A 26457-nucleotide genomic window follows, 5' to 3' on the forward strand; every position below is an offset into this window, starting at 1 on the left:
CTCTAAAGGAAAATGCCACCTTTAGGACAGTACACATAATGAGTGTCATGATGAAAAAGAAGTGACATCAAATCAGTGCTGAACTGTAATTGAAAAATCAATTATATTAAAAGCAAAACCTTAATGTGCTTCTGATCTAACATTGATTCTCATTGATTCAATTTAACAGCGTGATCAGTAAACCCCACAACAACTATACAAATAAACATAATTTTACTTGATTTGTTGAGGATGTCTGTGATATGTTTCAGTGGACTAAATGGGATAAAACCCTTACCGTGTCCTAGAAACCACCTAGTCACCATAGAAACCACATAGCATCACACTAACAACCACCCAGAACACTTTAGCAACTGCATAGCAACACCCTGACTAGAGACCAGAATATCTTACAACTTACAAGGATGGGCTCTTTTAAAGGGATAGTTCACCCAAAAATAAAAATTTAATGTTTATCTGCTTTTACCACCAGGGCATCAAAGATGTAGGTGACTTTGTTTCTTCAGTAGAACAAAAATGATGATTTTTACCTCCAGCCGTTGCAGTCTGTCAGCCGTATAATGCGTGTCAATAGGAACTCCATCTATAAGAGTCAAAAAAACATGCACAGACAAATCCAAATTAAACCCTGCAGCTCGTGACGACACGAAACGATCGGTTTGTGTGAGAAACCGAACAGTATTTATATCATTTTTTACCTCTAAAACACCACTATGTCCAACTGCCTTGCGCATCCGGTTGGTGAGGTCTGACAACGTGTTCTGATGACGGAAGTGATCTCTTGCACTTATACTTCAATGAATGCGAGCGATCACTTCCTTTGTCAACCAACCGGATGTGCAAGTCAGTTGGACATAGTGGTGTTTTAGAGGTAAAAAATGATATAAATACTGTTCGGTTTCTCACAAAAAACGATCGTTTCGTGTTCTAGGACATCGATGTGTCGTCATGAGCCGCAGGGTTTAATTTGGATTTGTCTGTGCATGTTTTTTTTTTTACTCTTATAGACGAAGTTCCCATTGACATGCATTATACGACTGACAGACTGCCACGGTTGGAGTTAAAAATCATCATTTGTGTTCTACTGAAGAAACAAAGTCACCTACATCTTGGATGCCCTGGGGGTAAGCAGATAAATGTCAAATTTTCATTTTTTGGTGAACTTACTTTAGCAATGCATAGCAACACCCTGGCTTCAGCTAGAGGCCAGAATATCTTGGAAATAAATTGGGGATGGGCTCTTTTAAGTTGGGCAAGTAAGCAACTACACAGAACACCAGAACCATTCGCAACACCCTAGCACAGAGGTCTTCAACCCTGCTCCTGGGGACCCACTGCCCTGCAAAATTTATTTCCAACCTGCTTCAGCACACCTGCTTGTGATTTTTAAGTGATCCTGAAGAGCTTGATTAGCTGGTTCAGGTGTGTTTGATTAGGGTTAGAGCTAAACTCTGATGGCGGCAAGTTAAATCAGCATTTTCTTTAGAAAATTTTATTCGGTGCTCATTATGTTACTATCTGAACCTTAAATTAACACTCAACTGTCCCATTAAAGTTACTCTAGTGTAAATCTCAGGTTTGTTACACATTTATTTGCATGCAGTAGCTATTACCAATAAAGAATAGGCCTAAATACAATTGAATCTAAAAAAAAATATTATTTCTTTCTTTACAAATCTTTTATGTGTTGCATTGACAGACAGACTTTCGTTTGGATGAATAGTTGAATTTGTTAAAAGAAATTCTTTTTAACAAAAATGCAGATTATGTTGTTGTTCACGGAAGTGCATTACTTATACAGCCCATTATCTTCACCTTTCATCTCTCCATTGATTTCATACCGGAAAGGCTGTATTATTCAGCATTATTAAAATGTGTGGCTAAGCTTGATGTCTTGGTTTTGATGTGGTAATGTGATTCGGTACAGATACACTTCTGAGCCGGACCTGCGCAGTTGAAGCTGTAGGCTGGGGAATCTTGAGACCATATTGAGCACTAAGGACTCCACGCGCTTCTTCAGTGTGTGATTACCCTCATCGACGTCGTGAGCGCGATACGCGCGTCCGGTAGCAGGTGTATTTACGGATGCGACGCGCGGTAAAGTGAAGCATGAACTCGCGCTGACAGTCCCTGTACATCTCTGCTGGTAGTAACTTGTGAGCTTGAAGAATGGCAGGTGCCAAAAGAACCGAGTCGCCGTCCGAAATCGACCCGGACGGGAAGACCGAAGCCAGGAAATCCTTCGAGCACATTTGGCTGAATTCGGCGGTGCCGGTTCGGACGATGGGTTCTTTTGAGAGCGATGCTGGCCAAAGGTACCGCAGTCCCGTTTCAAGCAGCATGTGTGTGAACACTGTTTGATAACAAAACTGCAGCATCCTCCAGCACGCGCCACATTCACTGAGAATAATTCGTAACGACTGCGCTTAATGGCTATTTATGATAGACGAAATGATCAAAAACCATATATTTCTTGTTTAGTGGAGCTTGCATGTTAAAGGTGGCGATTTTGTTCAAGTAGTCTTTAGCGAATTACATAAGTGCATCTTTTGATCATCTAATAGCCTACAGGAATGTCATATCTGCCTGATTATGCCTTAACAATATTAATCTGCCCCAAAGACTACAAAAGCCACTTAAAACGTTTATAGTTTAATATGACTGACAGGAGGGTGCTGCATCCAGTAGAATAGCTCTTTATTACATTAAGAAATGAAACTGAGGGTTGTAGATATTGATTTTATATTGTAGCCTAATGCAACAACAAGTTCAGAAAACTGGACTAATAGAAACCTCTAATAATTTTGTGTGTCAAATACTCTTTTGACAGTCAAATATGATGCTTTGTGTGAAGCGCATTGTGCCTTCATAGACAAATGATTTACCTGTGGCTTTTAAAGAGCCGGTGAACAAGCAAAAGGATGTATTTTCATTGTCACGTTTGCTCTGTGTGGCATTATCATATTAATATATTTAATATGTATTTATTTCATTGATACACCCCCATCCATTTATTTTGAATGCATGTCTTATTTTACATCTCATTGTTAAATATTGTTGGATCCAACTGACAGATGAGCTTAACTATATTAATGAGTTTAAATAATACAACCCCTATGATCATATAATGCTGATATGATTGTTGACTGAAGTTCCTTTGCCTAACAGACACCTGAGGCACACTATCACTTATTAAAGTGGAATAAATCAATATCTCAATCTCAATGCAATTCTCATCTCAATATGATGATGCTTTCATTATGGATTTGTTAGGCAGATTAATCATTCACAGTGTTTTTCTTTATTCTTAGTCCGCACCCAGCTCTCATCTCACTATACAGCAGTTCTTTCAATGTGTGCTGAAGCTCTATGGACCTAATGCAGCCTTCTGCAGGGCTGGTTTCATATCTGTTCAATGATGTCCTCTAATGTAATCCACTCCAACTTCCCATTCAGCCTATTGCCCTTTTGTGTACTGCGATAATGGTGCACAAAGGCACTTGTATTCACAGTTGAGCTGAATATGAGAGATGAGCAAAGAGAGAGCTGTAGAGTTGTGCAAAAATGTCAAAATAGTTTTTATAAGTAGCACACAGAGAGAATTGGTTGTTGGTTATGTCTTTTTTTGATGCTTCTTTGAATTTTCCAAGATTATTATGTTTTATTGCATGTCAACAGTTATGTATATAATTACATGTAAGTATTTATGACATTTTACCTGCAGTATAATCCTCTCTTCTAGACTTTGGTTCTCTTGCATTACCTTATTGAAATTCTGTAATAGTAGAAATGGAGATTTTTAATTTCAGACTTCTTGTTGTGATGTCTAAACCCATAAACCTGTGAAACCCTAAAGGTAAACGGTCCAGAGGTGTTGGTGGCCAGCAGTGTTTAATAGCATTTATTGGTTGTATAAATTAAATATGATGTTAATGTATCCTTTGAGTCCTCCAGGGCATGAAAGGAGGAAATATGTCCCTCTGTCTCTCTATTGATCCACTCAGTGGATGCCTTAACAACATTGTATAATGGGCAAGTCTTTCCTGGCATTAGTTGCCAAGGGCAGACTATAGGGCAAAAGCTTACACAAGGATGAATAGGTATGTCAATAAACTGTCTTTCTTACCATCATGATGTCCAGTAAAAATAAATAATTGCAAAAACAATACAGAGTAAAATAGAATAGGAGTTGCCTAGATGTACTCATAAAATTTAGCGACACATTCAGTTCATTCTATGTTATGTACGGAGCCCTAAAGGGACATGGTGAAGGAAATAAATATGAGATGGGAGAAAAAAAAAGTTGATGTTTTTGTTGTCAATGTTTTCAAAATGTTTGTGTTCCCTCCAGAAACTTTGCATTAGCTTGCAAAGAACGCAAAGGTTTTTTGAGCAAGCGCAAATTTTGCGGGGAAACGCATTAACGTTTGAGAGCGAATGCAAAAGTGTTGAAATATATATCTCAGAATGTCTATTTACACTACGTGCAAATAGCATCCTTTATTGGCAAACGCTATTTACACTAGTAGCTCTGCCCACCAATGTCTGGTTGGGCCACTCAAGTTTTAAAAAAGACGTGCAAAACTCAATGTCTTCAGTGGCGCAGCAGTACGGCTTGCAAACTTGGCTTTTAACGCGATTGACGCGGGTTTGCATCTGCCTTTTGCCGAGCTCACATTTATTTTCAATAAAAATGAAAATAATGTTCTAAAAGTGGAAATAAACTGCGAACGAGTGTTTAATAATATTAAAAGTGTTTATTGGGTAGGGTTAGGGGAAGGTGTAGGGAGGATTTTTATTCTCCCAATAAGGCAGCATCCATTTAATAATTTTAATAAGTATAATCAGAATCAGAATCAGAAATTATTACGTCCTGTTAATGTACAAAAATATTGAGGTGCAAATAGTATCTGCCAATATAAAGTATAGATAGCATCTAATTACTATTAACTGTTATTGAAAAGAGCTGATACTTTTACATGGTGTAAATAGAATCTATCGCTATTTTCACCTAGTTTAAATAGCATCTATCGCTAAGAAAATATTGCTATTTGCACTTATTGTAAATAGTTGCTACCTATATATTTTCCTTCCATCTCATATTTTTTCCGTTACCATGTCCCATTAGGTGCTCCGTAGTTATGCAGTGTATTTTCATGTTGTCATTCAAATTCCAAAATCAGGGTGAAATTGCTTTCTACCCTTGATACTACTCCCTAAATCAGTACCCCAACCACCAAGTGCATTGGCACTTTCTTCATGTGACATCATATTTTGACAAACTTTCAAACACTTAAGACTTACTGCTTTTCATTTATGATATATTCCACAATTGTGTTTTATTATACGCATTCCACAAATACATTTGAAAATGCATTATACATTTCAACTTAATTAAAACCTTTTCTTGACTTAATGCTTACCTTCATGTGGTGGCATTGCTTTTGGCTTGAAAATTAACTTATTAATTAGTATTATTATAAAATTACTATTACAATATTTCATTCTTTAATGAAAAGAATCATAATAGTAATTTACTTTTACATTGCAACTGTAAAATTTACAATACTAATATTTATGACTTTAAACCATCAAACATTTATTTTGACAGAAAACTGCATGTTAAAGTGATTCAATCTCAGAGCAAAGATGGAGTTGGAGCCGAGTCGCTCTGAGATACTGCAAACACAGGTTTTAGTTTGAAAAGTTTATATTAGTGCCAACAGTGTCACACTAGTTAGTGCTAATAGTGATACCCACACTTCCTTTGTCCATAATCTAACTGAGTCCCACAGTTCTGTCAGAATTAGTTGATGACCTATTGATGATGGTCTAATTTTTTTTTTCAAATGTCTCAGTTTTAGTAACTGCACCTTTGATTTTGACTAATGCAAAACGTACCACGACACAAATAGCCACCTTTGCTTTGACAATTCTAAACAACCCAAATATTAAAAAAAAAAAAACCTGAATGATCTAAAGTGACTTCAGAGCTACTTTCAGACCACTTCATGGCATGTTTTGATTACACCCAAGGACATATCTCTGCCCTGTCAGCTCTTTCCATTTTTTATTTCAGCACTTAAGTGAAAGAGAAGGAAATTGTTTGCATGGTCAGCTCTCATTAAAAGATCACTCAGTAGTATAGAGCAGTGTTTGCCCATCATGCTTTTTGATAACACAGATGACACATTTTTGTGCTCCAAAATTGTTATATGTTTCATAAATTCTTGCCAAGCTGTCAAACAAGAGGCCTATGCCGGAAAAACTCATTTAATTTATACAGAACAATACCTGATCAGTCTGCTTCATTTTTAGTTTGACAATTTGACATGTCACTTTTTTTCATATTGAGTTGGTTCAGTCAATTTTTATTTTATTTATTTTTTTTTTTTAAATGAGTGTTACATAAGTGCTCTGTTACACAGTGTATTGTGAGCCAAATTATAAGGGGATTGACACCGGTTTTCATATAATAACGATATAAAAGAATCATCTATTATTGTGCAACATAGATGCATAGAACAACGTAGAACAACTCCCTTTCTGAGCTTTACATAGATCAGGTTTGTAACTAGAGCTTCAGTAGGTTTGTAGAACTAGAGCTTCAGAGCACCTTGCAGTGAGAGTGAAATGTATCTGAGGGTGCTGTGAAATGCTGTGGTGCAGTGCAGGGTTTGTATTTGTACTGTATGTAGGTGTAGCTTTAGACAAGCAAAAATGTATCCAGTCTGACAGGAGGGACTCAACAGTCTGAAACCATGGCTGAGCACCATGTTCCTTCCTTGCGCACTCTATTTCATCCTATACATTCTATTTCATTTCCTATACATGTTCTTTTTGTGAGTAAATAGATATGCTAAATCAGTTGTTCTAAACCTTTCTGACACGTAGACCTCCCTGGCGTCCAAAACAATATTGCCCCCATAATAGATAATTTCTGTATTTCATTTTGACATAATTTTGCATGGTTTTGTCCATTCAAGCGTGAAAGAGAACTCAATGCAGCCGATGCATTGTGTGTTTGAAGTGGCTTTCTGTGTGCATGATTTGTGTGTGTCACACAGACAAGATATTCACAGACAGCGTGCCACTACCACACTGAGTTTGTGTTTTGTCGCTTAAATGGTTTAAAAGCATTTGCATAAATAAGATTGTGATTATATAATGTAATGCTAAAGGATGACGGAAAGAACAGATGCTGCGTTAATTGCATTAAATAGTTCCCATTCAGTCGTATATATTGAGCAGCAGGTGCGTTGCATCTTCAGCTTTTCGCTTCGGAGCCGAACTACTGCAAACACGGTAGTATCTACGAGCGAGTGTTTTGAAGACGGACTTCAACGAGCCAGCTCTCTCTCTGACTGCTCTTCTCATCCGGTGCAGGAGGAACAGCACAGCAGCGGGGCCGATTTCGTTTTCTCTTCTTTGCTTTTTTCATTTTTGCCTTTTATTTGAGCAAAAGCTGTGTTTCAGCTGTGAAAGCCGTTTTGACGGCTGGTAACGGTGCGCTTTAGAGCGCTAAAAGGCTGTTCTGACAGCTGGTAAGAGCAGCGCCTGCAAAGAGAGTGCACACGACAGGCTGCACATTCCCTGTCTGTGTTGCAGCGGCTTTCCCCTGCGTGCTTCGGCACTGAGAGAGTTAGTCCCTGAAAGAGCTTACACGAGTAGTTCGCGTCTTTTTAAAGATGTCGTTCTACTTGTGTGCTGCTGGATGCGGTCGTTGCCTGGCGCCTCGGGATGGTCACCAATGCTGTATCGCGTGCTTGAGCTTAAGGCACGCTGAGGCGGCGTTTGTGGACGAGTCATGTACCCATTGTGGGAAGATGACCGTCGCGGAGTTGCGGTCTAGACTCCAGTTCCTGCGAAGGGGCGGAGTCCCGGTGCCGCTGCCTCGTTCCAATCCTCCCCAGAGGGTTGCGTCGGGCGGCGGCACTGGTGACCTGAGGATTACGGTGAGCGCGTTTCCTTCGGGGAACCAACCCCCTAGGAACCCTCACCCCTCCTGCACTCCGCAGCCAGTAGAGCTGCCGGGGGAGCGCGGTGGACCGCCCCAGAGGTGTGTACCATCCGTTTCCTTCAGAGCTCCCCAAGATGACCGGATGTTGATCGCTGCATCGGAGGGTGAGCCTGACGCTTCTGGGGATGACGATTCGGTGCAGCTGCCTCCTTCGGGAGTGACAACTGTGCCCGATTCAGACCCGGAAATGATGGCTATGCTTTCCCGGTCCGCCAACAGGGTCGGCTCGTGTGGAATCCTCCACCGTGTCCCGAACCCTCGAGGTTGGACGATTGGTATCTCGGGGTGGCAAGGGCTGGTTCTCAGCCCCCCACCCCAGTGCCTTTCTTCCCGGAGGTGCATGAAGAGCTCATTGGCACGTGGACGGCACCTTTTACTGCCCGAAACCGTGTCGGTGGGTCCTCCTCCCTCACCACCCTTGACGGCGGGGCGGCTAAGGGTTATACGCGCATACCCCCTGTGGAGCGGGCCGTTGCTATGCAACTGTGCCCTAACTCCACCTGGCGGGGGGAGCCGTCTCTCCCTTCCCGGGCCTGTAAGTACTCGTCGGATCTTACCGGCAAGGCTTACCAGGCCTGTGGGGAAGCTGCCTCTGCCCTACACGCTGTGGCGTTGTTGCAGGTCCATCAGGCCAAGGCACTGAAGGCCCCAGCAGCAGCAGCCTCCAGCTAAGCGGCGCCGTGGAGCCGGTTGCGGTCGGGGCGCCCAGCCCGTCCTGCCACCCCCCAAGAAGAAGTGTGGCAAGGCCGAGTCCAAGCGGCCCTAGGACGGGCGACCCGGAGATGGATGGGACTGCTCTACAGGAGGTGGTGACCGCACCGCTCCTTCCCCCGGAGGAGGGCCTGGTGGAGAATCTTTAGTTTCCTTCTGTTTTTGTTCCGCAAATTCTCAATAAAAGAGCAGTTTCCTCTATCTCCGGGTCCGAAGAGGGCTCGGAGAGCAGTGGGAGGGCAAGAACCTCACCACTCTCATCCCCCTCTTCTGTCGCCAGCAGACAGCAGCGAGCAGCAGGCAGTCAAAGCCTCGACTGCTCCCTCTGTCCACCCGTGGAAGCAGGTAAGTGTTGCACAGCACACTGTGACGCCGCTTCGGGCCGCCTCGCAGAGAGAGCCTCCTGGGCCGCGTCTCTGCATTCCACCTCGCTGCCCCGCTGCGGGTGCGCCTGTGGTCCCTCTGGTCCCGCTGGTACGGTCTCTGGGAGCCTGGTTAGCGCTCACCAGTCCGTCCTGCTGGCTCGTTCGGACCCTCAGGCTCGGCTACGCGATTCAGTTTGCCCGGCGTCCCCCCAGGTTCAGGGGTGTCCACTTCACTGTAGTGAAAGATGTCGATGCCCCTGTCTTGCGTGCGGAGATCGCAGTCCTACTGGCGAAGGATGCGATAGAGCCAGTCCCTCCAGCCGATATGAGGTCAGGGTTCTACAGTCCCTACTTCATTGTACCCAAGAAAAGCGGCGGGTTACGACCGATCCTGGATCTGCGAGTCTTGAATCGGAGCCTTCACAAGCTACCGTTCAAGATGCTCACACAAAAACGCATCTTCGAATGCGTCCATCCCCGGGATTGCAGCGATCGACCTGAAGGACGCTTACTTTCATGTCTCGATCCTTCCGCGACACAGGCCATTCCTGTGGTTCGCGTTCGAAGGTCAAGCATATCAGTACAGAGTCCTACCCTTCAGGCTGGCCCTGTCTCCCCGCGTCTTTACGAAGGTCGTGGAGGGAGCCTTTGTTCCCATGAGAGAACAGGGTGTTCGCATTCTCAACTATCTCATTCTAGCACAGTCTCGGGATCAGTTGTGCGAACACAGGGATTTGGTGCTCGGACACCTCAGCCAGTTGGGGCTTCAAGTCAACTGGGAAAAGAGCAAACTCGCCCCGGTGCAGAGGATCTCTTTTCTCGGTATGGAGTTGGATTCGGTCGAACAGATAGCACGCCTCACAGAGGAACGTGCTCGGTCGGTGTTGAACTGCCTGAATACTTTCAACGGCAGGACAACGGTCCCACTGAAATTCTTTCAGAGGCTCCTGGGGCATATGGCGGCTGCTGCGGCTGTAACACCGCTCGGTTTGCTTCATATGAGACCGCTTCAACACTGGCTTCACGGCCGAGTCCGCGTGGCAACGCGGCACATTCCGGGTGCCAATCACTCAGGAGTGCCGCCAAACCTTCAGTCCGTGGTCGGACCATTTGTTTCTCCGGGCAGGAGTGCCCCTAGAACAAGTGTCCCGGCATGCTGTGGTATTCACAGATGCTTCTGCCACCGGCTGGGGTGCCACATACAACGGGCATGCAGTGTCAGGGGTTTGGACGGGACCCCATCTGCATTGGCACATCAATTGCCTCAAGTTGCTGGCAGTACGTCTTGCTCTGAGCCGCCTCAAAGACCTGCTACGGGGCAAGCATGTACTGGTCCGTACGGACAACACTGCGACCGTTGCGTACATCAACCATCAAGGTGGTCTACGCTCCCGTCGCATGTCGCAACTTGCCCGCCATCTCCTCCTGTGGAGTCGGAAGCATCCGAGGTCGCTTCGCGCCATTCATGTTCCCGGTGTGCTCAACCGTGTGTCCGACGAGCTATCACGAGCTGCGCTGCCAGGAGAGTGGCGACTCCACCCCCAGGTGGTTCAGCTGATCTGGAGAGAGTTCGGAGAGGCTCAGGTAGACCTGTTTGCCTCACCAGAAACCTCCCACGATCGGAGTCGTGCTTTCCTTCTTGCAGCAAGGGTTGGAGCGTAGACTGTCCCCCTTCACCCTCAAAGTCCATTCTGCTGCTATCTCCGCTTACCACGACCACATAGATGGCAAATCTGTTGGTCAGCACGACCTGGTCGTCAGGTTCCTTAGGGGGGCGAGACGGTTAAATCCTCCTCGTCCCCCCCTCCATACCCTCTTGGGACCTCGCTCTGGTGCTAAGAGCACTTCAGATTGCTCCCTTTGAGCCTTTGCAGTCGGCAGACCTAAAGATTCTGTCTATGAAGACTTTGCTGCTGGTTGCATTGGCCTCCATCAAGAGGGTAGGGGACCTGCAGTCATTTTCGGTCGACAAATCGTGCCTGGAGTTCGGGCCGGGTGACAGCCACGTGGTACTGAGACCCCGGCCTGGCTATGTGCCCAAGGTTCCTACCACTCCCTTCAGGGACCAGGTGGTGAGCCTGCAAGCGCTGCCCTCGGAGGAGGCAGACCCAGCCCTGGCTTTGCTCTGTCCAGTCCGCGCCTTGCGACTGTACATAGACAGAGCTCGAAGCTTCAGGACCTCAGACCAGCTCTTTGTCTGTTACGGAGGCCAGCAGAAGGGAAAGGCTGTCTCCAAGCAGAGGATGGCCCACTGGATAGTGGATGCCATCGCCCTGGCTTACCAAGCTCTGGGCGTGCCCTGCCCGCTCAAGTTGCATGCTCACTCCACGAGAGGTGTAGCATCCTCCTGGGCGCTGGCTCGTGGCGCCTCGCTAACAGACATTTGTAGAGCTGCGGGCTAGGCGACACCTAACACATTCGCTAGATACTATAGCCTTCGTGTCGAACCGGTCTCCTCCCGTGTTCTCGCCTCAGGTGAGGGGCACGGAGAGGCCCCGGCTTAGTGTCGGCTTGCTGCGCTGCATGCGCTTCCTTGCTCCAGAGAGTCCCTACGGGCAGACCCTGTTGAATCCTCCGGTTACCCTTCGGCAGCCAACGTGGCGGAGCGTCCGGCGCCAGGCCTATACTCCGTTGCATCCCTGAGAACCGGATTTAGGCTGGGTTCCATATGTGTGACCCTACGGGGATCCCATATGGCTTTCTCCACGGCTGCTCCTAAACGAAGCCTGTGTCTTTCCCTCTGGGAGAACCCATCTCTAACCAAGTTGGAGTCACCCTAGTTCTTCCATATGTAGCACAGCCCTACAGGGTTAGTCCATATGTACTTCTCCACATAACTCCTTCGGGGAAGGATGTGGCTTCCGCAGCGTTCCTTTCAAACGAAAGGTTACGCTTTCCCAGCGTTATCCAATAGTCTCACTGAATGGGTTTGGGAACAACAGTGATCGACCCTCTCTGTGTGTCAGCCCTGTCCCACCGTCCGCAGGCAAGGGGGGTTCAGGTGGCTTACAACAGAGCGCTGGAGGAGGGCAGCTCCTGTGGCGCTTTGGTAGGGATTCCTATTCGTCGGTCCCTGTCAGGGACGTACGTCGAACCTGCACCGACTGAATGGGAACGTCTCGGTTACAAAGGTAACCCTCGTTCCCTGAAGGAGGGAACGGAGACGTACATCCCGTCGCCACAGTCGTTGTCCTGCTGTGCTGCCGCCTGCTTAGTTCGGCTCCTCAGCGAAAACCTGAAGATGCAACGCACCTGCTGCTCATTATATACCCGCGCTGCGAGGCGAGCAGCTGATGCAGATGATTGCATGCCAATGTGCATTGGCTCGTTTTAGTTACACTCGAAGTAGATTGGCCTCTCTGGCGAGATTCCTATTCGTCGGTCTGTCCAACGTACGTCTCCGTTCCCTCCTTCAGGGAACGAGGGTTACCTTTGTAACCGAGACATTTTGACGCGTTGAACTGAAAAAATTAAATGCATGTGTTAACACGTTAATTTAACAGCCCTAAATATTTGCAATATTTGTTAAATATAAATGTAATCCCTAAATATACAGTGCTCAGCGTAACTGAGTGCACCCCCTTTGAAAAGTAACATTTTAAACAATATCTTAATGAACACAAAAACAATTTCCAAAATGTTGACAAGGCTAAGTTTTATATAACATCTCTTTAACTTATAACATGAAAGTAAGGTTAACACTCTGAGGTCTGAGGGTATCGCCGGCGATACCACCGTGGTTTTTTTCTTATCAGTGTGAAAGAGACTCAAAATACTCCGTCAATGTTGCACATACAATTAAGAGTTATACACCATTTTAATCTGTGGAATATCTTCTTTCATTTGTGCACACTCAGAGTAAAAACTAAATGTTGTGCTTTTTGTAAAATAAAGAAAACTAACATGATGCGTGATCTCTCGTCTCCCTCTGAACGAAGTCCAATCTGATAGTTCTTAGAAAATTAACTGTAACTTAGAGAATACTAATGACAGAAAAATTACACTTATGTCTAAAAAAACGTTAAGATGTCAGGTTTTAAAACATATAAGTCAAATCGAAAACAAACCTTCTGTGTTTATGTAATCTGTATGAAAAGAGAGCCATGTCAGAAGTCTGTGATTCAGCTCATTATCCGCTAATGCTGCCACGCCCACGGAGCGAGCGCTATTCAGACGCAAATTCAGTCAATACATGCATACATCATCTCAATCGTGTATTTATTGTCTTCAAAAGTGTTTTGAATAGCCATATTTAGCGATCTCTTGCCTCTGTTAGTTCCTTGATTGTCACATGATATGCCTCTTCTTTTACTGAGGCATTTGTGGACAAAAGGGGCAGAGCGCCCTCTGGCTCAAGTATGAATTAAAAACACAGCATCCAGCGCTCATAATGATGACAATAAATATAGAATAATAAATATTACTCCTCTGTATAGAAAATTAATATAAACATATGAGAATCCATCAGTATTTCTCAAAATGTGTATGCTTTTAAGCATATTAAGAAATCATGGTCAATATAAGATTTTAAGAGTCAAAATGTGGAGCTTGAGTCTTAGATCTTTTTAATGATGTATAGTTTGTCAACTGCACATCAACATTTAGGCTCTATAATATAACAAATATAGTAGCCTATATGAAATTCCCTAGAGGTAGGAATGTTCAAACGCTTTGCATCACAGAAATACATTATATTTTAAAGTATATTAAAATAGAAAACCATTATTTGGTTAGAGACTTGAGACTTCTTTTAAAAACATTATAATGGCAATGTGTTCAATCTTTTGACTGGTACTGTAATTTAACATAGGCCTATACAAAATTTTCTTCATATCATGTGCAATAATACGTGCATGCATGAGATCACAAAAATCATGTTTTTTTTTTTTTGTCCTGAGTGGACTTTAATCCTGTTATCAGCATGATCACAGAGGGTTTTTTCACAGCCTACCTGACTGAAAGGCCTCATTAATATGCAAGTAATTTCAGGTCATTATTATTCAATTCTTTTGTCTTCTCAGGTGAGAATCACCCATTATACATGAGGATTCACGCCTCCATGCATACTGTGTTTCTTGACCAAAAGTGTCTTAAAAAATTTAAATCTCTCTATTGTTTTATATGAAGGAGTAGGAATGATAATTTTCACATAATTTTGAAGCAAAAACTCTAGTCTACAACCTCCAATACCCAGATTCCTTGTGAACACAGTTTTAATATATATTTTTTGGCCTTATTTCAGTGACTTAAGTTTTTTGTTTTTTCAATAACCACGCATAAACGTTATTCCTTCAAAAATACAAACATGTACATACATGTTCCTCACATATTATTGTAGCCTAGTTTGTGCTGAATACAGTGTAATCACACTTTTGTCATTAATATGTTTATGAACAACTGAAAAAAGCACAAATGTCAGGGCATGTCAAAACTTCTCCAGGGCCCCAAAAATCCTCAGACCCCTGAGGGTTAATAATATAACTTAGAGAACATAATTTTCAGTTTTACTCAAATTAGGGTGATGCAAAAATGAGTACACCCCACTGAAAGTCTTTGGAGCAAAGCTGAATTTTAGACTACACGTCTAATTTAACAAGAAATCAACCACGGGTGAGTCTAATTATTCATTACACAGGTGTCCAGCAGAGAGCTGACTATAAAAGGGTGTTAAAACCCCTTCCCATTTCATGCTGTCAGCAATGGCACTACATGGAAGAGAAATGTCACAAGACCTGAGAAAGAAAATAATTTCTTTACACCAGGAAGATGAAGGCTACAAGAAGATCAGCAAAGCTTTACTTATCAGTCAGAATACTGTAGCAAAAGTGGTACAAAAATGTAAAAAAGACTGCACAGAGACGTCCAGGTCATCCACGGAAGTTAACACCTTGACAGGAGCGTCTTCTGATGAGAAGGGTTGAAGAAAATCGGCATGCAAGTTCACTGCAGTTATCTAAAGAAGTAGAAAGCCAAACTGGGGTGACTATTTCCTGTGACACAATATGGCGTACACTGCAGAGGAATGGCATGCATGGGTGCCGTCCATGAAAGAAGCCTCTCCTAAAGACCAGGCACAAAAAAGCCCACCTAGAGTTTGCCAGGGCCCATGCTGACAAAGATGAAGTCTATTAGGACTCTAGACTCTGGAGTGATGAGACCAAGATAAATGTTTTTGGAACTGATGGCTTCAAAACTGTACAGTGTCGCAAAGGTGAGGAATACAAAGAAAAATGCATGGTGCCTACAGTGAAACATGGTGGTGGCAGTGTCCTTATGTGGGGCTGCATGAGTGCTGCTGGTGTCGGGGAGCTGCATTTGATTGATGACATCATGAATTCACAGATGTACTGCTCTAAACTGAAAGAGATGATGCTACCATCACTCTGTGCCCTTGGTCATCGTGCACTTTTCCAACATGACAATGATCCTAAACATACATCTAAGGCCACTGTTGGATTTCTGAAGAAGAACAGGGTGAAAGTTATTCAGTGGCCAAGTATGTCTCCTGATCTGAACCCAATCGAACACCTATTGGGAATTCTGAAGAGACAAGTTGAGCATCACTCTCTATCCAGCATCCAGTCTCTAAAAGAGGTCATTCTTGAAGAATGGAAAAAGATAGATGGTGCAAAATGTCACCAACTTGTTCATTCCATGCCTAGACTTGGTGCTGTCATTAAAAATCATGGAGGCCATACAAAGTACTAGATGAAGTAGTTTTTGTTGTGGGGTGTACTCATTTTTGCATCACCCTAATTTGAGTAAAACTGAAAAATGTATAATCTAAGTTATATTATTAACCTTACTTTTTATATGATATCAAATGTTCATTGGTGAAGCACATGCTTTGTCACTGATTGCAACATGACATGTTTAAGCTCTGTACTGTGTTCACTACAATTTTAGGTCATTGTGAGCCACAGCTGATTTGCAGAAGCATTTCAGTAAGACTGTAATAACGTGAGTTACCCGGTTAGCCAGCTCTACTTCTTTGGGAGTGTTTTCAAAGAGAATTTACTTTTGCAGAGCAGAAAACAGTGTCTTCTTCACATGTATACAACACAAACCAGCTACAGCGTTTGAGGTCGGGTCAAAGTAGATATTGTTTGCGGGCAGCCAATGAAGATGATAGGCGGGCATTAGGCAGATGTTTTACCCAGTGACATGTAGCCGTCAATGGAGTGGGATTTTAATTCCTAATGATTCGTTTAAGCGGTTCAGTGTCGATTCTTTCTTTTGAGAGACAATAACTTTGTTTATCTTGCATTTTCGGCTTCACAACTTTGCAGATCGTTTATATTCACAGACAGCTACATTACACATTGCATGGTAGGTAATATTCAATATCTTATTGTCAGGTAAATAACCAGTCTTTTTTTATCATTGTGCCAGAAGTTATCGGACATGATGAGTGATTGACATTTAAGATCTTTATAAACAGACAGCGACTCAAGGACTTTCAGCACATACTCACACATCCGTGTGAAGTGCATTTTGGGGAACACATGTAGAAAAGGAACAAACGTTTGTAACCTCGCACACATAAATCAATCCTATAGCTATAAGATCCATCAGGAAATGCCACAGATCGCCACAGATACACTGAGTCTTCATGCAGGGGTTTTCTTTTGTGATTTTGTTTAGATAGTAGTACTATTAGAATGGCAAGTAAGCAATTGAGGGGATGTGTGTCACTGTGCCCCGCTTTCTTATGGGTGATGACTCAAGCGATCTCTGTTTTGTTTGTTTTGGAGTGGTGCGTACTCAGTCAGTTCTTGTGTCAGCCCAACTGTTTTCATTGTGAGTGTTTACAATAAGGAAGCTTCGCTCCTGTCTGGCCCTCTTCTTGAGGGATGGCAGTCAGATGTCTGCGTTGACAAGACAAGATGCTTGCGAGTTATCTCTCCCCTGCTTTCAGGCTCTGTAGGATTACATCTGGTCTGGTTGGTGAAACCTATGAAGTGGCGGGTCACGCTGGTGCATCCCTGCACACTATAGCAGTGTTACAGGTGTACCAGGCTGACCTGCTATAGGAATTGGACTCCTTGTCCTCATTGTGGTAAAAGAACTTTGCCAAGCCACAGACCTGTTTCACCACGCCACCACGGCAACGTCCTGTACAATCAGGTAGAACTTTTTTTCTGCTGAATTCGAAGAGAATAAACATATATTGAGTTCTTACTTTCAGCCTAGCCTTATTGTCTTGCACCTTTACTAAATGTATGGATGTGACTCTGGCTCCACTGTGATCCAGGGGATTTGTGTGCTGAATTACAATATTTGTTTTCGATTTGACTTGCACGATTTAAAACCTGACATCTCAACGTTTCTTTAGACATAAGTGTCATTTTTTTGTCATTAGTATTTATAAGTTACAGTTCATTTTCTGAGAACTATCAGATTGGACTTCGTTCAGAGGGAGACGAGAGATCACGCATCATGTTAGTTTTCTTTATTTTACAAAGAGCACAACGTGTTTTTACTCTGAGTGTACACAAATAAAAGAAGACATTCTATAGTTTCAATTGATATATTACTTATGTCTCTATGACAAGAAATTTTAAGTCTGTTTTGCTGCAATGTAAAAAAAATCCTGCAAAACGTGCCGGCGCGCTACCCGACTCCAGAGAGTTAAGGTGCTTGGTCAGGGAATTGTGCAAACCCCTATCATTTATAAGGGTTGCTCTGGGCCAAGGAGCAGATATCCTGTAGAGGAACTATGTGGACAGACCCAGCTTTGACCTTGAGTCCCACACTTGAGGCGTGTTGCTATCATTCATCCCCAACATGAGATTTGGAACCTGTGGGTCCAGCCCCTCATGTGGGATTGGTTCATAGATTCTGGTCTCTCAATGGAGGCTGTTGAGACATTTTTAAATGCTGGAACTTCCTCTACAAGGAAAAGGAATGCTCTAAGGTGGTGTCTTGTCACATCATGGTACGATCAGTGCCACTTGGACCCAGTCCGCTGCCCAGGTAGTTCAATACAGGAGTAACCTTTTTGGGTCAAGGGTTACGCGTGGCTGCTTTGTTCCCTAACTATGTGGACAGACCTTGGCTTCCATCTTGGGTCCCAAACTTAAAGTGCGTTGCTGTTGCTGCTATGGTGAATGCCTCCCTCATTATGGTCCTGGATGACCGTTTAGTGTCTAGCCCTTTTGGGTCACAGGATTACACGTGATTGCTGTCACAAGTGTTACAACAAATGCCCCTTCATCAGCTAGGGTGTAGTACTGGAATGGCTGTCCAGTTCATGGCCCTTCGGAAGGCCATCATCTCATGGAGGGGCAACCACATATTGATCCGAAAACAACAGACTCTGCTTTGGACCAAGAGCAAACTGCTTGTTAGCCAGTTAGCTAGTGTCTCTCCTGGAAGCCTCTCCATGGGAGATTCCGACTAGGAGGGTCCTTCTGTCAATTATTCAGCCTGTGGGTCCAGCCCCTTAGAGGGATTGGCTGTTGAGACCATTTTAACTGCAGGAGCTCCCTCTACAAGGAAACGGTATGCTCTAAGGTGGCGTCTTGGACCTCAGTGCCACCTAGGCCTAGTCCACTGCTCAGTTGGTTCAGCGCAGGACTTCATCTTCATCTTTGAGGCCCCTGTTACATTCAAGTTTACGCGGTCGCTATTTCGGCCTGCAACATTCACATTGATGGAGTTTCTGTGGGGAGGTCTCTCCTGGTATCTAGTTTTTGTGCCTTCTCATTTTTCGTTTTGTGCAAGTTCCTTCCTGGGACGTTGATATAGTCTTGAAAGGCTTATCAGGTGCTCCATTTGAGCCTCAGAGGAGTTTTTCTGACTCTCAAGGCTCTGTTATTGCTGATGACTTCATTTTAAAAAAGTTTTGCACTGCTTTTTGGGGTGCAGCTAAGGTACTGTTGCCACTAGGCAGTGTTTATCACACTAGATTACTGATGCGATTCCTTTGCCTGTGAGGCACACAGCTTGGCTTCCCCTCTAGGCATCAGAGCTCGCTCTACTCAGAGTGTGGCTTCTTCTAAGGCACTATCCAAGGGTGCTTCTTTGCAGGATGTTTGTGCTGCAGCAGGCTGGTACTCTCTGCACACATTCATAAGGTTTTACAATGGGGATATGGATTCAACCCCAGGTTCTCAGGTCCTGTTGGGTTGTTTTGCCTGCCCACAGGGTCTGAGTTTGTACATAATTTCACAATCTTGTTGGGTAGGCATATTTCAATATGGCATAGCATCAACACCATGATGCAGTGTCAAAGTTCACTTGAAAGGTAACGTCTGGGGTTCCGTATGTAACCCAGTTCCTTGATCAGGGAACGAGCCACTGCTTCTTTTTGCCATACACCATGCATGCCTGCGTGGCTTCTTCAGACAATTAGAATCTGGGGATTCTGTGACGTAGGTCTGTCAATTGTACTCTTAAAGCTTTATATTTATTTGTCGATTTGTCAATCTGTTAATTGCATTATATGGTTAATTAACACTCTGAGGTCTGAAAACGTGCCGGCGCGTTTTGCAGGTTTTTTTTCACATTGCAGCAAAACAGACTTAAAATACTCCGTCATTTTTTGTCATAGAGACATAAGTAATATATTAATTTAAACTATGGAATATCTTCTTTTATTTGTATACACTCAGAGTAAAAACAAAATGTTGTGCTTTTTGTAAAATAAAGAAAACTAACATGATGCGTGATTTCTCCTCTCCCTCTGAACAAAGTCCAATCTGATAGTTCTCAGAAAATGAACTGTAACTTAGTGAATACTAATCACAGAAAAAATTAAACTTATGTCTAAAAAAACATTAAGATGTCAGGTTTTAAATCATGTAAGTCAAATCGAAAACAAACCTTCTGTGTTTATGTAATCTGTATGAAAAGAGAGCCATGTCAGAAGTCCGTGATTCAGCTCATTATCTGCTAATGCGGCCACGCCCACGGAGCCAGCGCTATTCAGACGCATATTCAGAGGCAATACATGCATTCATCGTCTCAATCGTGTATTTATTGTCTTGAAAAGTGTTTATCTGGATGTAAAAGTCATGGTTAGCGATCTGTAGAAGACATGCAGTTAGTTCCTGTTTTCTTTTCTTCTATAGATGAATTTTAGATGAGTTTTTGTTTCTTTAGCGCCCTCCGGCTGCAGTATGAATTGGAAACTCCATTCATGGAATAGCCTCTTCTTCTTTTAGATGAATTTGTGTACTAAAAATGCACAGAGAGCGCCCTCCGACTTCAAGGATGAATTGAAAACACCAGTGCTCATAGTAATGACAATGAATATTAAATAAATATAACTCCTCTGTATAGAAAATTGACATAAGCATATGAGAATCCAATATTTCTCCAAATGTGCATGCTTTTAAACTAAAAGCCTATATTCAGACTCTTTGCATCACAGAAATACATGATATTTTAAAGCATAATATAAAACCATTACTTTATATTGTAATAATATTTTTCTGTATGTTTCATATATCATGATGAGCTTGAGACATCACAGAAGGTTTTTTTCACAGCCTACCTGACTGAAATGCCTCATTAATATGCAAGTCATTTCAGCTCATTACTATCCAATTATTTTGTCCTCTCAGGTGAGAATGGCCCATTATTCAGTGGTGATTCACGCCTCCACGCATACTGTGTTTCTTGGCAAAAAGTGTCTTACAAAAACTAAATCAATATATTGTTTTATATGAAGGAGTAGGCAGCATAATTTTTGCATAATTTTGAAGCAAAAACTCTAGTTTACAACCTTCAATACCCTAAAGTATTGTAAACACAGATTTACTATACTTTTTTTGGCCTTATTTCAGTGACTTAAGTTTTTTGTTTTTTCAATAACCACGCATAAATGTTATTCCTTCAAAAACACAAACATGTACATACATGTTCCTCACATATTATTGTAGCCTAGTTTGTGCTGAATACAGTGTAATGACACTTTTGTCATTAATATGTTTATGAACAACTGAAAAAAGCACAAATGTCAGGGCATGTCAAATCTTCTCCAGGCCCCAAATCAGCCTCAGACTCCGGAGGGTTAATGTTACAATCAAACTGCAGTTCACCACATTTGCTGTGAAAAGCTCTTTAGTGAAGATGAGTGAAGAAGCTTTGCAGAAAAGTTGAGCTCCAGCAGTAAGATTGAGCACCCCCGCAGTAAACGAAATATTATTCTGTTGTTTTAAAGTGCTGTAAAACATGACAGAAATCATCCAGTATCTAATTTTACCTTTATCAAAGCATACATTTTGTGACGCTTTGGAACAAAGTGTTAGACATGCTATTTGGAAAATGGTTGTGTGAAGCTTTATAAAGATGCCCAGATGTTACTGGGATTTAGATGATATTGTGGTAACTTAGAACACAAGTGTTTTTAGTGCTAAAAAAAGCTTGAAAATCTGCCACCTGGCCGGACTCACAGCAATCAGTATAATGGCAGTTAGGATGGGGGTGGGGTTCATCCACTCAGTTGTTGGAAGACTGTTAAAATCATTCCTACACCTCAATATTGTGCACAAATCCCATACTGTATGTGGCTCTCTGTGCCACTTATTTTGATTGGTCATTTGGTTTCTTCATGATTTTCTGGGGATGTAAGTGGGAGCAGTTCCCTGTAGAATAAAGGGGTCATTTTGAAGACTGAAGTTCTGACAGTTTCTTGGATGGAGCAACAGCAAAAGGTTTTTTAGCCAATTATTTGGTCTCAGGGATCCATACAGCAGAGCTTGCTGCTTTACTGTCATTGCTAATTTGCTGCTGTGATGTATGTAAACGTGTACTTTTAGAACAGATGTTTTGCTCCATTTTCAACCCATTAAAGGCATAGAGTAAAATTCTCTCATCATTTACTCACCCTCATGCTGTTTTAATCACCTAAAAAACGTTCTTTCTGCTGTGAAACACAAAAAGTTACAGAATGCTTTTTTCAATGTAATGGTGGTCAAGCAGTCAAGCTTTCCTTTCCCACATTACAGATGCTATAAACTTGTCCAAGTTTGGAAAAAATCACTTACTTCAGCACTTTTACCATTAGTTTAATCAATTAATTCATTAATTTGAATCACAGTATTGTATAGAATATACAATAAAACAAACAAACAGTTTGATACACGCTCCGAACCACTGATTCGAACCAAAAGATTTGTAAAGCTTCAAAGCTTCATGAAGCAGTGTTTTGAAATTGCCCATCACTAGATATTGTTGAATAAAGTCATTGTTTTGTTTTTTGGCGCACAAAAAGTATTCTTGTCACTTCATAACATTAAGGTTGAACCACTGTAGTCACATGTGAACCACTGTAGTCACAAATACGCGTTTTAAATACGTCTTTAGTAGCTTTCTGGGCATCTGAAAATGTTAATTATCTTGCTGGCAATGGAGGCCTCACTAAGCCATCAGATTTGATCAAAAAATATCTTAATTTGTGTTCCGAAGATGAAGGTCTTACGGGTGTGGAACGACATTAGGGTGAGTAATTAATGACAGAATTTTCATTTTTGGGTGAACTAAACCTTTAAAGGTGCCATAGAATCCTTTTTCACAAGATGTAATGTAAGTCTAAGGTGTCCCCTGAATGTGTCTGTGAAGTTTCAGCTCAAAATACCCCATAGATTTTTTATTATTCAATTTTTTAACTGCCTATTTTGGGGCATAATAAAATATGCGCCGATTCAGCTACGTGTCCCCTTTAAATGCTTGCGCTCCCCACCCCCCGAGCTCGCAACTCTGTAATACATTGTATAAACAAAGTTCACACAGCTAATATAACCCTCAAAATGGATCCTTACAAAGTGTTCGTGATGCAGCATATCAGATCATGTAAGTATAGTATTTATTTGGATGTTTACATTTGATTCTGAATGAGTTTGCTAGTAGCTAGGCTGCAGCTAACGGAGCTAAAGTTAACATTACACACTGTTGGAGAGATTTATAAAGAATGAAGTTGTTTTTATGAATTATACAGATTGCAAGTGTATATAATAAAAATAATGACATGGTTCTTGTCTCTGTGAATACAGTAAGAAACAATGGTACAGTACATTAGCAACATGCTAACGAAACATTTAGAAAGACAATGTACAAATATCACTAAAATTATCATGATATCATGGATCATGTCAGTTATTATTGCTCCATCTGCCATTTTTTCGCTATTGTCCTTGCTTGCTTACCTGCATAAAGTCTGATTATTCGTCTGTGCAGCTCCAGACGTTAATACTGGCTTGTCTAATGCCTTGAACATGGGCTGGCATATGCAAATATTGGGGGCATACATTTTAATGATCCCGACTGTTGCGTCACAGTCGGTGTTATGTTGAGATTCGTCTGTTCTTCAGAGGTCTTTTGCAAAAATCAAATTTATATAAGAAGGAGGAAACAATGGTGTTTGAGACTCACTGTATGTCATTTCCATGTACAGAACTTTAATTATTTAACTATGCTGAGGTAAATTCAATTTTCAATTCTAGGGCACCTTTAATGTTTGAGTAAAACCTACAGAGCTGAGGAAGGGTACAATCAGTAATTGAATAAATTTTGTCATGTTAGTGACCCTAACTATGTAGTTAGGTGATAATGACATTATTAGATAATAATAATAATAGGTTTTTGAATTTGATTAATAAGTATGCATTAAACACACCAAAATAAGTCCCGGGGGGGGGGGGAATATTTTGAGTTCACTTATTGAGTTCACAGTCTTTTTGAGTTTGGGGTTTTCTGGGGTTATGGCCTTCTGCCTTTGGACTCTTAATATAAATTTCTACTATCAAAACTGATCAGCTACACTGTGCTGTTTATGCCACTGGGATGGTGCTTCAATGTAATGAACCCTTCACAGCCCTGTGGTTGTTAAGTTGAAATACTGCACTGTTCACCACACCACACAGAGGGAATATTTAATATAATCCATTCACAGAGAATATTTGGCCTATAAATTCAGACAGAATATGCAGTTCATATGGCACGGATATTCACTCAGCCTGTTCCTTCAGGAATGGCCGTTTCCTTTGCTTATCAGTATAAGATTGTTTTTTTCTGTTGTTTTGCAGTTGTACTTGTATATGATAGTTGTACACTCCATTATTTAGTGCAATATTATTACATTACATTAATCAATCAAGCATTTTGCTCTTAATTTATGATCAAGATGTTTGTGATAATGCAGTCATCATCTAACCTCCATGTGATCCATATCATGATCATCCATTGTTGTGTCAACTAAATAGCCACACAGAGCAACCCTGGGACTATGGAAAATCCATCCTCCTGTGGTTTTCATCTAGATTGTGGATTCAGCTCAGTGCTCAAAGCTTTCATATAGCACTTCAAAATGTCACAAGCTAAACACATTGTGAAAATGCAGAGTGTCACAGCACAATGACACACATTTGACAAAGATGTGTGTCAGATATTCCTTTGCAGTGCTTTTCAGAAGGACTGTGGCCAACCCAGCCTTTTCCAGCATGTTTTTGCATGTTTATAATTTGCATGTGTCCTTTATTGAAAACTCTCTCTCCCCTTTTGTGTCACCCATGTCTGCTTTATCTAGGTACACAGAGGAGTACAGTATGGATTCAACTAATGCACAGTAAGTCAGAGCAGAAGCGTGGTATCCATCTAGCCTTCCGTGGCGAGTGAAATCTGTCTTTATTGGTGTCGTCACCTCTCTTTGAACTAGAGACTCATCAGAAATTAGATAAAGGCAATTAAATGCTTCCTGTTCATATAATGAAATACTAACTAGAACAAATAAACCTAATACAAATACAGTACAATAAAACCTAGTGCAAATAATTGATAAAAGAGGTGTGTCTTGATCCTGTGCCAAGAGTTTGGGAGAGATTTTGCTATATGAACTAGAGGTTGACTGATATTGGCTTTTACAGATAAGATAACTAAGTTGGGCAATACTTGCCAATAACCGATTAATTAACTGATATTTCCCTTATCAAGTCGGTTTCTTGACATTACATATGAGTAAATCCTTTTCCTCTGACATGCTGAAGCCTGATTGAATCACACTATTGCTTTGCAATAGTCAATGGTATCCGAGCATTTGCCTGATTGCCAGGCTCAGCCACTATATAAGCGATGTCGGACGCCAGAACACATCAGAATCTTTTTCCTTCACCTGGAGCCTGGTTTTGCTGTTGACCTGCACGACTAGATTGGATGCCGCCTCTGGTGGAGTTACAAGTATCACCGAAGATGTCTCTTTGCTGCATGTGTGGTGGTCCCGTCAACTTTCCAGATGCACACGAGGATTGTGTGCTGTGTCTGGGCCGCGCCCGTGCTGAGGCAGCACTGGAAGGATCGTATTGTCGAGCCTGCGAGGAATTGCCAATCAAGATCCTTCATGCGAGACTGGCCATTGTTCGCAGTGGCGGCCTGCCGGCTAGTGCTTCAATGTAATGAACGGGTCTTGGATAACTCCTTCAGGAGGCTCTACTGAAGGGCTAATGTCAGCCCAACGGCCACTTCACTCTCGCATGCCAGAAACTCCGCTCACCTATGTCGAAGATAGTTCCCACCCTCCGGCCGAAACACGGGAAATGGTCTCATTCAGCTGTGGAGAGGACGAAGCCGAAGAGGGTATGCGTGACCGCTTTCCGTTGAGGACGCAGTCACGGCTCACTTATGTCCGCCCCGGGTTGGAAAACCGCCTCATTCACTTCTACGCCATGTTGAGCCACAGCTCGCATCGCTGAAAAGGCATATATTTCATATGTTGGCAGTCCTGCAGGTCTTCCAGACTTGACTTCTGAGGTCCCTGGACAAGGAGCAAGCTGCATACAGCAGCAGACCTAGCCTTGGCCGCTTCTAAGGTCGCCCAGGGAATAGGCCGCTGTATGGGCAGCCTCGTGGTCTTGCATTGTCACTTGTGGTGAGGGCAGTTCGGTAGGTTAACAGTTCTTCGGGGGGACGGGCGACTGAATCCTTCCCGCCCTTGCCAAATGCCAGAATGGGACTTATCATTAGTGCTCAGTGCGCTGTCTGACCCAGCGTTCGAACCAGCTGAGTCTAGCAACTTGAAAGTGCTCTTTTAAGACTGTGCTGCTACTCGTGCTGGCATGTGGAAAGCGGGTAGCTGACTTACATGCCCTATCAGTCAGCAGTGCTTGTATGCAGTTTGGCCCAGACGACTGCATGTTCAGACTCATGCCCAGACATGGCTACACATTTAAGGTACTCTCAACCCCTTCAGAGCCCAGGTTATCACAATGCAAGCGTTCTGCTCTCTCGAGCCAAATACCGATTCAGTGTCACAGAAGCACGCTCTGTACCCCGTGCATGCGCTGCGTGCTTATGTAAACAGAACTAGCCAGTTTCTATCTTCAGAACAGCTTTTTGTCTGCTTCGCAGGCGCCAAGAAGGCCG

The 26457-nt window shown here is 42.7% G+C and overlaps 1 protein-coding gene across 15 annotated transcripts in view; it reads left to right on the plus strand.

The window, feature by feature from the left end:
* kcnt1b (potassium sodium-activated channel subfamily T member 1b) overlaps window positions 1–26457 on the plus strand; it is a 105193-nt gene that overhangs the window by 18656 nt on the left and 60080 nt on the right. Inside the window, exons 1-2 of one of the 15 annotated variants that reach the window (XM_048189321.1) lie at window positions 1473–2315; window positions 24629–24667. The exons of 13 other annotated variants lie outside the window; for them this stretch is intronic. In XM_048189321.1, coding sequence (XP_048045278.1) covers window positions 2170–2315; window positions 24629–24667 — 185 coding nt within the window. In that variant the 5' untranslated portion in view covers window positions 1473–2169. Of the gene's footprint in view, window positions 1–1472; window positions 2316–24628; window positions 24668–26457 lie in introns of those variants that run through there. One more of the 15 variants, XM_048189323.1, reaches the window with a different exon arrangement.

This window comes from Megalobrama amblycephala, linkage group LG4, assembly GCF_018812025.1.
Source record: "Megalobrama amblycephala isolate DHTTF-2021 linkage group LG4, ASM1881202v1, whole genome shotgun sequence".
Taxonomy (NCBI): Eukaryota; Metazoa; Chordata; class Actinopteri; order Cypriniformes; family Xenocyprididae; genus Megalobrama; species Megalobrama amblycephala.